This window comes from Balaenoptera ricei, chromosome 14 (genome assembly GCF_028023285.1).
Source record: "Balaenoptera ricei isolate mBalRic1 chromosome 14, mBalRic1.hap2, whole genome shotgun sequence".
Lineage (NCBI taxonomy): Eukaryota > Metazoa > Chordata > Mammalia > Artiodactyla > Balaenopteridae > Balaenoptera > Balaenoptera ricei.
In genome coordinates this window covers 6,783,069-6,795,584 of record NC_082652.1, presented here as the reverse complement: position 1 = coordinate 6,795,584, position 12,516 = coordinate 6,783,069, and the positions used below count along the sequence as shown (strand labels likewise).

Genomic DNA, 12,516 nt, shown 5'->3' with positions numbered 1-12,516 from the left:
CAGCTCTGTGAATAAACTAAAAACCATTGAATTGTATGCTTTGAATGGGTGAATTGTATGGTATGTGAATTATATTCAGTAAAGCTGTTACCAAAAAAAAAAAAAAGAGGTACTTTGTAAAATCATAAACTGTATAGAATGCTGGTTTAAAGCATGGATACTGGAGCCTGTTGACCTGAGTCTGAATTCTGTTTCTGCCATGTACTAGCTGATCTTGGACAAGTTATTCAACCTTAGGGTGCCTTGGAAATGAGAAATACAGTGTTATATCTACCCCCGGGGGTGTCATGAGGATTAAATGGTTAATATATGTAGATGTTTGGAATAAGGCCCAGTACCCAGAAAGTGCTAAACATATGTCTGCTGATTTCTGGTCCTCCTACAGCCCATCCCAAGCCGGCCCAGGTGGCCGGATGTCAGCATCGCCTCCTTTCATCTTTTAAATAAGTTCCTAAATCCCATCTCCTTTGTCAGGAAGCCTGCTGCACTGGGGAAATGAGAGGTAATAACTAAGTATTCGCACAGCTGCTTCAAGGTCACCAGGGGAGGTGAAGGGTGGGGCCAGAGGGCGAAGTGGTGGTGGAATGATGGAGTGGCCATGGGACCTTCCCACAGGCAGGTGTGGGCTGGAAGCAGAATCAGGCTCCTCCTGCCCTGGTCCTCTCTGCTCCCACCTGACACAGGCTGAGCACACAGAGGGCCCCAGTGCCATCTCAAGTGTAACTGGCTGGGGTAGGCGGAACAACGGCCCCCAGAGACGTCTACATCCTAATCCCTGGAACCTGAGAATATGCGAATTTACACGGCAAAAGGGATTTTGCAGATGTGATTCAGTTAAGGACCCTGAGATGGGGAGATGCTCCTGGGTTATCCAGGTGGACCCCATGTAATCACAAGGGTCCTTAAAACTGAAAGGAGGCAGGAAGGGCAGAATCAGAGACCACGTGGGGACTTCCCTGGCGGTCCAGTGGTTAAGACTCTGTGCTTCCACTGCAGGGGGCGAGGGTTGGCTCCCCGGTCGCGAAGCAGAGATCAGAGTTAGAGATTTGAAGATGCTACGCTGATGACTTTGAAGATGGAGGAAGGGGTCACAAGTCAAAGGATACAGGCGGCTCCCAGGAGCTGCAAAAGGCAAGGAAATGGATTCTCCCCTAAAGTTGCCCGCAGGAATGAATTTCCTGACACCCGATTTTAACCCAAGTGAGACTCACTTCTGACTTTTGACCTCCAGAATTTTATCCAGTACTACCCATACTGATATTATTCATAATATCATATTATCCAATGTGATAATAAATTTGTGTGATTTTGAGTCAGTAAGTTTGTGGTAATTAGTTATAGCAGCAACAGATGAATACAGACTTTAATCCTCAGTTCTTTTTTTTCTTCTCTCAGTAAACTAAAGTTGATGCTGGGGGAGCTGGTTCTTGCCTCTGAGCTGACCACGGAGAATTCGATCTTGCCTCGAAACCAGCTAAAAAGGCTCTCCCAGGAAGTGGTCCCTGACTGATCACCTCGTTAGCCTCCTCTCAGCACTGTCTTCAAACTCCTTACGCTGGCCTGTGAGGCCCAGCATTAACAGACCCCTGTACCTCCCTGACCTCATCTCCTACCCCTCTTCCTCACTCGCTCTGCTCTTGTCACACCAGCCTTCTTTGTGTTCCTTGCACACACCAAGCTCACTCCTACCTCAGGGCATTTGCACTTGCTGCACCTCCTGCCTAGTATGCCCCTCCCCCAGATCTCTCTATGGCTGGCACCTACACTTCATTCAGATCTCAGCTCAGATGCCACCTCCTCAGGGAAGCCTTCCTGACTGCCCCATCAACTAGACACCATCCCTGGCCAGTCTCTTTTATATTTCCCTGTTTTATCTTCTTCATGGTACTTATCATAAGCTGAAATTTTTTAAAAGTTAAAAAAAATCTATCTCCTCACACTAGAATCACACCATTCCATTAGAGTAGCCACTAGCCACATGTGTCTGCTGAGCACTTGAAATGCCGCTGGTCTGAATTGAAACATGCAGTGAGGGTTAAACACTCACTGAATTTCAAAAGACATAATAGGAAAAAAAGAATGCAAAATATCTTATTAATAATTTTTTTGTAACTATGTGTGGCGATGGACATTAACTAAACTTATGTGGTAATCATTTTGCAATATGTACATACGTCGTATCATAATGTTGTAAGCCTAAAACGAATACGATGTTATATGTCAATTATATCTCAATAAAAAATAATTTTTTACATTGATTACATGTTGAAATAATATTTTGGAACGACTGGGTTTGATAAGACATGTTATTAAAATTAACCTCATCTGGGGAATTCCCTGGCAGTCCAGTGGTTAGGACTCTGCGCTTTCACTGCCGAGGGCCCGGGTTCAGTCCCTGGTGTGGCCAAAAAAAATAAAAATTAACCTCATCTGTGTCTTTCTATCAATGTGACATGCCACATTATATATCTATGGGACAGCACTGCACTAGAAAGTCAGGTCCTTGAGGGCAAAGACCTCACCTGTTGTGGTCACCACTGTCGCCCAGAACAGTGCCTGGCACTTAGTAGGTACTAAATAAATATATCTGTTGAATGAATAAATGAACAACGTATGCTGTTTATATTATAGGCACCTGTATCTGCACAGCCACTGCTTTCTAAAGTCTCTTCACGTGTTTTTCCTGTCTTCCCTGTTACCCGCCCACTGCCTGAGATGAGGACCTGGCTTTCCTTTCCTTTGCATCACCCAAGTCACCTCAACGGGCACTTTGCAAGCTGCGGTCCGTCAACAGGGCTGCAGATGGAGTAACCAGGTAGAACATGATAAGACTGTGGCCTAGGTCTGAGTGATGAACAGAACTGAGTCCGGGATCTTTTGGGAGGAAGAGTTGGTGGAAGAGAGGGTGCATGCTTTACTGGAGCCGTATTTGTCAAGAGAAAGAGAGAGAGAGAGAAGGAAGAAAAAAAGGAAGGAAGGAAGGGAGGGAGGGAAGGTGGGAGGGAGGAATGAACGGATAGACAGATAAGACGAAGGACATGCTAAGAAGATTTCTGTGGAAATAACACCTTGAAGAGCCTTTCAGGCTTACGGGGTGAGGGGAATCAGACGAGTCTCTCTTGATCCCAAGAATATGAAGTAAAGGGGACTGAAGTGGGGATGGGGAAAAAAAGGATTTTGTCCTCCGAATTAGAAAAGATCGTTCTCTGTATTTACAAATGAGTCCTGGCTTTGAACACACTGGTGTTTACTTCCTGGCTGATAGCATTCCAGAAGTGACAAGTGCAGCTGGCTGGGAATTCCACCTGCCTCCAGGCCTAGTGGCCTCCAATGGCTCCCAAGGGTGTCTGCCAGTCCGGCTGTAGCAGAACTAAAGTGCTAGGGGTGGGGACATAGGTGCCAGGACTTCTTGTGTGACTTGGGCTAAGTCCCTCAGTCCCTGTCAATAAGAGGCAGTTGTATGAGAGATCTCAAGGTCCCTTCCTTCCCCAACCCCCCGGGAGAGATGGAAGGATCTGGGGTAGGAGTAGGGGTATCTGGGGTGGGGGTGGTGTCTCCAATATCAGCCTAAGAGCCCTCGGTGAAAAACTATCCTGGCCTAAAAACAATAGTTAACAGTGGCAAGGCCCTCGAAATGGCCCAAGTTTTGTCCTGAGCACTTTAACTCTCACCACAACCCTATGAGATGGGTACTATTATTATCCCCATTTCACAGCTGAGGAAACTGAGGTACAGAGAGACGAGGTGACTTGCCCAAGATCACACAGCCCGTGAGTGACAGGGCTTGAAACCAGGCTATCTAGCTCCCAAGTCCCTGCTCCTGGGAATCTTGACATTAACTACAGGGCCAGGGACATTTTCAAGCTCCCAGCGTGATCCTGGAAACTTTGCCTAAGGCTTGGGAGCTTGAATTTCCTACCTGACCCCAGAACATAGGGACCTTTGAGGACAAACACAATCAAACCTCCAAAACACTAGTTCTCTTAATCATCCAGGGATCTGCCCTTAGGTTAAGACTGCAAACACAGCCGGGGCTCTGTTCCTTGAAAAGACACAGACCTCAAAGTACCCAGTATGTGATGGCTGGCCAGAGAGTTTCAGAGAGGCCAACTGGATTTCCTGAGGCCACACAGCAAGTCAGAGTCTGCTCAGACCCCCTGATCCCCCAAGGAAAAGCGTTTCCTCCCATTCTCAGTCTGAAGGGAGCGTCCCTGGGCTGAGGTTGGGGCAGGAAACCACACGTCTCCCACTTCCTTCTCCCAGGCACCTTGTCTGGACTCCCGGCCCAGTGAGGAGTCCCTGATTCATGAGCCCAGAGCTTGTTCGCAAGGCAGAGGCTTAGCCTTAAAGCTGCCCCAAATCATCTTCCTCCAATTCAAAGAGGGTGGGGAAGAGGCACTAGAATTACCTCCACTGGGGCTGAGACTCTCAGCACTACCTTGGGACAAATCCCTCCCCCCCAACTCTGATCCTCAGTTTCTTCATCTGTAAAATGAAGAGAATAATCCCTACCTCACAGAGTAAAATCGAGGTGGGGAAACCACCTCAGGTTAATAAACTAGAAGGAACCCTGGACTGGGGTTCATGGTTCCTTTTTGCAAATTAGAACCCAGAGACTGGCGGTCAATAAGCTCAGTGACTGGAGGTCACATCCCCTTGGCTCTGGAGGGTTCTGGAGTGGGATGAAGAATGGGTCCCGGTATCACATCTTCTCGGGTAACACTGAAGGGCAGGGGCGCTTATTTCATTTCTGGAAAAGAATAATATTATCTAAGCACTTTAGATAGTATCCCATTTAATTTTTATAAGGCAGGTCCTATTAGTATCATCATTTGATATGTGAGGAAATAAAGCACAGGGAGGTTAAATAACTTACTCAAGGTCACACGGCTATTAAGTGGTAAAGGTGGGATTGGAACTCAGGTCTGACTCCAAGGAACTACTCTTAATCTTTGGGGGTGCGTTTATCTCTGGGGGTGCGCAGGCTGGGCAAAAGAGGGCCAGGGGCTTCCCTCCTTCCCTCACCCAGTCCGATCGTCTCTCGTCTGTCCCCTGTATACACACGTGTGCACCTACAGTTGCCCAGTGCTGAAGGACCCCTAGGTCCCAGCGGCCACGTTGCCGGGATGGGCAGACTGAGGCTACCGCCCACCTTCTGGTGCTTGCGCTCCTTCTCGATGCGGTCCATCCTCTCCAGGCGCAGTCGGTCCAGCTCGAGGCGCAGCTCGTCCAGCTCGGGCGCGACGTGGTGGCGGCTGACCAGCACCTCCAGGATCTCCAGGACACGCACGACCTTGGGCATGAGGCGCGCGATGGCCTCGCAGCCGTGCTGGTCGATGACCCGCTCGAACTCGTGGCCCACGAGCGACGCGATGTCGTACACGTCCATGACGGTCAGCTCCGCCACGTTCTTCTCCAGCGCCGACTCGGCCGCCAGCGCCGACCCCCGGTCCTCCTCCATGGCCCCCCGCCCGGCCTCTCCCCCACCCCGCAAACTAGTGCAACTCCCAAACTTGCCGCTGTCGAGGGCAGCGCCGGGCCGGGCCCACCTCTCGCCGCTGCCGCCGGCCCGCGCTTAGCTGACCCTCGGGCGAGGGCGCACCGGGCGGGCTGCGGGCGTCGGCATGGGCGGAGGCGGCGGGCCGGGAGCCTGGGGTCAGCGCGCGGGGCGCGGGTCTCTGCGCCCGGCTCGGCCCAGAGCCTGCTCCCCAGTGGGGGGAGGACGAGGAGAAAGAGGAGGAGGAGGCGAGGAAGGCGCGCGCGTGCGCAGGCCCGCGGCGCCTCCCAAGTTGGGAATCCGAGTTGGGCGCAATGGAGGCGCGGGGTCTGGCTGGAGAGCGGGCCCCGCTTTCCTCGGAAACAGTCCTCGCCGGCGGCTAGTCCCCACGCCCGGGGCCTGGCAAGGAAGGGCGGCCGTGGCTCCTCCGGGAAACTTTGGCGGCGGCGACGCCGGCTGACGAGCTCCCCCCGCGGGGATACCGCGCGCCCCGCCCCGATCCCGGCCTGGAGAGGGGCGCGCCCGGCTTCCGCCGCCCGAGGGCGCGCCGGGGTCCCCGCGGACACCGCACCCTCACCCACCGACTCCGCAGCCCCCTGCCCCCGCCCCGCTCCACCCGCGGGACCTTCCTTCCCCGCACCCCCCCTCCAGCCGGTCCCCCCCGCGCGTCCGGACGCGCCGCCCCCTCCTCCAGTCCGGTCCTGGCTCCTCCTCTCCCACTCCCGCCCCGGCGGAGTCGAGACTAGCCCAGAAGAGAAGGGGAGGAGGCGGTAGGGGTGCGAGTCGCTGGTCTCTCTGGACGATTCACAGTGTTGGGGGCGGCCCTTGCGCTGGAGAGAAATGGAGGGCTCAAGAGGTGGACTCCGGGATGCGGCCCATCCTGGGGAGGAGTCGAGGACCCCACGGCTCGTAGACTCTCCCGGCCGACCGGGTCACCGGGCGGACCTGGCGGCGCCGGGCCCTGCGCTCCAGGAGAGGCGCCCGGGAGAGGGGCAGAAAGGTCGAGGGGTCCTCTGGTCCCTAAGCGGCCGGGCTGCGCTCCCCGCCAGCCACGTCCGTTAGCGGCTCCGTGTGACCTAAAAACCACTTCACAGAGGAGGTGAGGCCGGGATTTGGATTTCAGCTTTCTTGTCCCAACCCCTCTGTCCTTTTGACCTGGCGGGATCCACTAGTCCATCAGACCACCCCTCCCCGCCCAGACGAGCCTTCCCTGAACCCCCACGCCCCACGCATGCGTAATTAGGCGCCCTCCTGTGCATCCCCACATCCCGCCTCCTACTCCCATAAAACTGCTCTTTGCATAGTTTTAACCGTGGTTACGCATACGCCTCCCCCCATCAGACTATGAGCTCCTTGAAGTCAGAAAAAAACCCTGAACGCCATTGTAGCTGTAAAAACCCACCCCAACCTGACACATGTTAATTAAAACTAAATTTTTTTAAGGTTTAAAATGCATCGAGCATTGGCTTTACATTTAGTTTAAAAATGCAGAGTGTTTACTATGGCCAGGCATTATTCTAGGTACTTTACAAATATTTCCTCATTTACTCCACTACTTCTCAAAGTGTGGCCTGAAGACCACCAGGGTTCCCCAATACCCAAAGGGTCTCTATGAGGTCCCTTTTGCTGGCTATATATCAGTGAGAGGCTAGATGTTCTTCATATACTGAAACACAGATCAGCATATCGTGATTGACTGAATATGCAGATGCAGATTTGAGGGTCCAGCTCTCTGATGATGAGCTAGACATTAAAGAGATTTGCAAAAATATGAGACAATGGCACTGTCCTTGGTACTTGTTTGTTTTGAAGCATGGTTATTTTTTATTAAAAAATATTCATGGTAGGGACTTCCCTGGTGGTCCAGTGGCTAAGAGTCCGTGCTCCCAATGCAGGGGGCCCGGGGTTCGATATCTGGTCAGGGAACTAGATCCCGCATGCCGCAGCTAAGAGTTTGCATGCTGCAACTAAAGATCCTGCATGCCACAAATAAGACCTGGCGCAGCCAAATAAATAAATAAAAATAAATATTAAAAAGAAAATTCATGTTAACATGTCATGTGTCTATTTTAAATTAATTTTTAAAAAACAGCTTAAATTTCTAGTTACAGTAGATATCAATAGATATAACATATCTAACAAAATCTCTTTAGGGTCTTCAATGGTTCTTAAGAGTGCCCTCAGAAAAAGGTCCCTGAGAGCAAAAAGTTTGAGAACTGCTGCCTGACGACATCCAAAGAAGTATTATTATCCCTATTTTACAAAAGAGGAAACTGAGGCACAGAGAAGCCAAGTCACTCACCCAAGGCCAGGCAAACTGGTAAGTGCTAAAACTGGGGTCAGATCTGTGCACAGCAATCCAATAAAGTGGACCTATGATTATCTCCACCCTAAATCAAGAACAGTGCAGAATAGGGAGGGATGTTAATTTCCTGTAGCTACTGTAACAACTTGCCACAAACTTGATAACCTGAAACAACAGAAACATTCTCCGCCAGTTCTGGAGGCAGGAAATCTGAGATCAAGGTGCTGTCAGGGCCCTGCTCCCTCTGATGGCTCTAGAGGAGGATCCTTCCTGGCCTCTTCCAGCTGCCGGCTTCCTTAGCTCGTGGCAGTATCACTCCAATCTCTGCCTTTGTCTTCACGTGGCCTTCTCTGTATCTCTGTCTACTCCTCTGAATCTCTTATAAGAACACTTATCATTACATTTAGGACCTACCCACACAATCCAGAACTATCTTATCTCAAGATTCTTAATCATATCTGTATAGACACTTTGAAAAATAAGGTCACATTGACAGGGTCCAGGGATTAGGACGTGAACATAACTTTTTTTGGGGGGGAGGGTGTGTGTCAGGAGGGGTGGCACCATTCAACTCGCCACAAGAGGTTAAGTAACTTGCTTAGGGTACCACAGCTGGGAGGGATGGAGCTGAACCCAGTGGGTGCCCATGGTGAACTAAGGGATAAATAATGAATGCCCAGATTGGGGCAACTTTACCCTCAAGGTAGCAAAGATGTACTGAGAGTCTGCTGGGAGGGGACAAGGAAAGAGGAGCCACAGTGCCAGCCTGCAGCCTGAGCCTCGGGACCAGGGCAGGAAAGTGATGGGAGAGTGGAAGGGATGGAAATGACTTTAGGAAGGGAAAGAGGAGGCAAGGGTCCAAGGTGACCCCCCCAACTGATGAGCCTGAGTGCTTAGGAGAATGCTTACAATCTTAAAAAAAGTAGGGAGAGGCAGCTGTTCCTGATACTTAAGCATCCAGATCTCTCTGCTTTGTAACCTTGGTCCAGTCACTGACTGGGTGTATCATGATCACACTTGAAAAAATTAATTTCTTCATATCAAATATCCAGTCTTCAAAATTTCAATTGTCTCCTCAGTTTACTTCTTCTTCTTTTTTTTTTTAAATCTTGATGTTTTCAACATTTAGATTTTTTTAAAAAATTATTTATTTATTTATTTATTTATTTTTGGCTGTGTTGGGTCTTCGTTTCTGTGCAAGGGCTTTCTCTAGTTGCGGCAAGCGGGGGCCACTCTTCATCGCGGTGCGTGGGCCTCTCACTATCGTGGCCTCTCTTGTTGCAGAGCACAGGCTCCAGACGCGCAGGCTCAGTAGTTGTGGCTCACAGGCCCAGCTGCTTCGCGGCATGTGGGATCTTCCCAGACCAGGGCTCGGACCCGTGTCCCCTGCATTAGCAGGCAGATTCTCAACCACTGCGCCACCAGGGAAGCCCCCAGTTTACTTCTTTAAAGTTTGTTTGTTTAACCCAAGATCCAAATAATATTCACATATTGCAATTGGTTGATATGTCCCTTAGTCTCTTTTAATCCTCCATCTCTCTTTTTTTTTTCCTCCTTCCCTTGAAATCTATTGATGAAACAGGATTATTTGCCTTTTAGAGATTCTCAGTCTGGATTCTGATGATTTCACCACTGTGAAATTTCACCTTTAATATGTTTGTTCCCTATATTTTCTTTAGACTGGTGTTGGATGGAGAGATTGATTTGATTTGAGTTCAGTTTATTTGGTGGTGATGCATTCTAGCATTTGTCTTTATTTTGGAGGGATTCTCTTCTGTTTATTTAGCTATAGATCACATACAGTGACATTAACCCTTTTAATGTGTGCAATTCGGTAGTTTTTAGCACATTTACAAAGTTGTGCAAGCATCACCACTCTCTAATTTCACATTTTCATTAACCTCCCCATAAAACCCTGTACCCATTAGCAGTCACCCTCCCTTCCCCTGTGCCCCCAGACCCTTACGACCACGAATCTGCTTTCTGGGTCTACAGATTTGCCTATTCTGAACATTTCATATAAATGGAATCATAGACTATGTGGCCTTTTGTGTCTGGCTTCTTCCACTTAGCATCATGTTTTTCAAGTTTATCTGTGTTGTAGCCTGTGTCAGTGCTTCATTCCTTTTTACGGCTGAATCATGTCCTGTTGTAAGGATGGACCACATTTTGTTTATTCATCCATTGATGGACTTTTAGGTTGTTTCCACCTTCCCTGTTGTTTTGCCTGTTGTAAAAACAGTACTTTTCTTCAGATCACTTGGTAGGAACATCTTCTCCTCACAGAACTCCTTGTTTCTGGGAGATGACCCAGGCTCCAGAAGAGGGTAGGAAGGAAATGGGAAAAGGGCTTTATCCAACCAGGGAGCTCACAACTATTGAGTGAGTACCTTCTGTGTACCAGGTGGGGCAATCCTGCGACCACCAAGCTGCTTTCTCTCTATGCATCTGCCTATTCTGGACATTTCAAATAAATGGAATCATACCATATGTGCAGGAATAAGAGAAGACCATAGGCCATGTGTGTGAATCCCAGGTAAAAAATAGGCTCTATTTGTGTGAGTCAGCAGACTGGATTGGATGGGGCAAGTTGGGGAGAGGTGGGGAAAGAAGTTGAAGAGAGGACCAGAAATTGATTCTGGGGCCAAGTTCATATTTGATGCACTAAGTATATTATATGATCTTCAGCAAGTCATTGAATCGTTCTTTGTCTTAGTTTTTCATCTGTAAAATGGGAATAACCCCAATCATACCTCCCTCCAGGATTTTTGTGGGGATTAAATGAGTTAAAATACATAAAGTGTTTCGATCAGAGGCTGGCACATAGTAAGAGCTACATTAAAGTTAGCTATTGCTATTTATATTATTATTGTTGTTGTTGTTACTATTACATTTGCTGTTATTGTTACCCCTGAAGCATTTAGTTCAGAACAATGACATCATGGAATCAACACTGTTGTCTGACTGTTAGAGGAATTGGAAATTAGGGAAACCAAGTCCCATCAATTGTACCTGCAAAATATCTCTCAAATTCTTCCACTTTTCTTCACCTCCCTGAAACCACCCTAGCCCCACTTAATATTATTTCCCCTCCTGGAAGGCTACTGTAGGTTTCTAACTGAGTCGTCTGCTTCATCTCGTCTTCTTTCTAATCTGTCTTCTACACAGCAGCCAGTAATCTTGATAAACACATACTTTTTATCACTCCAGGTATCAATGCCAAGTTACAATAAGCCCAAAGTCCTTCCCATGGCCAACGGGACTTTCATAGTGTCATCTGTGTCTACCTCTCCATCTTCATCTCACACCTAATCGGCTCACTCTCTAAGCACCAGCCACCCTGCTATTCCTTTAGTCCTTCTATGTACCATGGTTTATCTATTCCAAACTCAAATCCCTGGTAAGAGCATCCAAATGGCTAAGCTTGGGTCATAGCCCATGCCCTGGGATCAGACGAAGCAAAGTTTAACTTTTTCAGCTTTCGTCAAAGGAATAAAACTCTGCTTTCACCAAGAATCACACAGGGATGGATCACATAGGGGTGGACAGCCCAAACTTAGAAAGGGAGTTCAGATGCTGAGCAGGAAACAACACATGACTTGTTGAGGGGGGCATGCAAATTTGGGTCAGAGCTGAATTGTTGGGAAACAATAGAAAAGGAATTAAAGGTCAGTCCACTAGAGGGCCTCTTTCTGCATCCATTCCACACACAGCATTCAACCTCCCCTCCCAATAACACAGAACAGCTATTTAAAGACTATCGGCTTGCTGAAATATTTGTGAATAAAAAGATATAATGTCTTTGAATTGCTTTAAAATAATCCACTGGGACGGTGGGATGGTTGGGAATATGGATAAAATGAAGACTGGCCTTTTTGTTAATAATTGTTGAAGCTGGGTGATGGGTACATGGAACTTCATCATACTATTTTTCTTCCTTCTGTAATATTAGAAAATTTTCATTAGAAATTAAAAAAATTAATATAGACTATGGACTTGAGTGAATGGCAAAATATTAGCTTTCCTTGGATGAGTTTTGTTTCAGCCATGGGTAAAAGAAGAGAGATTTGATGCCACCAACAGGAACAGAAGATCTGGAGGCGGGGGGAGAGAGGATGAGTGGGGTGCTGGGACCTCCCACGGTTATAGGGACAGGAGGAAGAGCCAGTTGCATGGGCACGTGGCAGAGAGAAGCAGTGATTATGTGGAAGGAGAAGTTACTGCTTCCTGGAAAATCAGGCTACCAGTGCCTGAGAAAGCACACTAGGACTTGAGAGGGAACTTCGGGGCACTAGAGTGTAGCTCCCCTGTGCTGTTGCCGTAGACTATCTAATAGATTGAATGTCTGTGCCCCGCAAATTCATATGTTGAAAACCTAACCCCGCAATGTGATGATGTTAGGGGGAGGGGCCTCTGGGAGGTGATGAGGTCATGAGGATGGAGCCCTCATGCATAGGATTAGTGCTCTTATAAAAGAAATGCCAGAAACTCCTCACCCCTCCCACCACGTGAAAAGACAGAGGTCTGTGAACCAGGAAGGGAGTTCTCACCAGACACCAAATCTGCCAGTGACTTGATCTTGGACCTCCAGCCTCCAGAACTGTGAGAAATAAATTTCTGTTGTTTATAAACCACCCAGTCTATGGTACATTTTTTTTTACCTCCTTTTTAAAAAAATTGTGGTATAGTTAACATACGTTGTGTAAGTTTAAGG

At 48.4% G+C, this 12,516-nt stretch overlaps 1 protein-coding gene across 5 annotated transcripts in view; it reads right to left on the bottom strand.

Moving 5' to 3' along the window:
* Positions 1 to 6,067, bottom strand: part of RILPL1 (Rab interacting lysosomal protein like 1) — a 45,358-nt gene extending 39,291 nt beyond the window's left edge. For all 5 annotated transcript variants that reach the window (XM_059895112.1, XM_059895113.1, XM_059895114.1 and 2 more), the window contains exon 1: positions 5,153 to 6,067. In XM_059895112.1, coding sequence (XP_059751095.1) covers positions 5,153 to 5,461 — 309 coding nt within the window. In that variant the 5' untranslated portion in view covers positions 5,462 to 6,067. The remainder of the gene's footprint in view (positions 1 to 5,152) is intronic.
* Between the last annotated feature and the right edge of the window lie 6,449 nt (positions 6,068 to 12,516).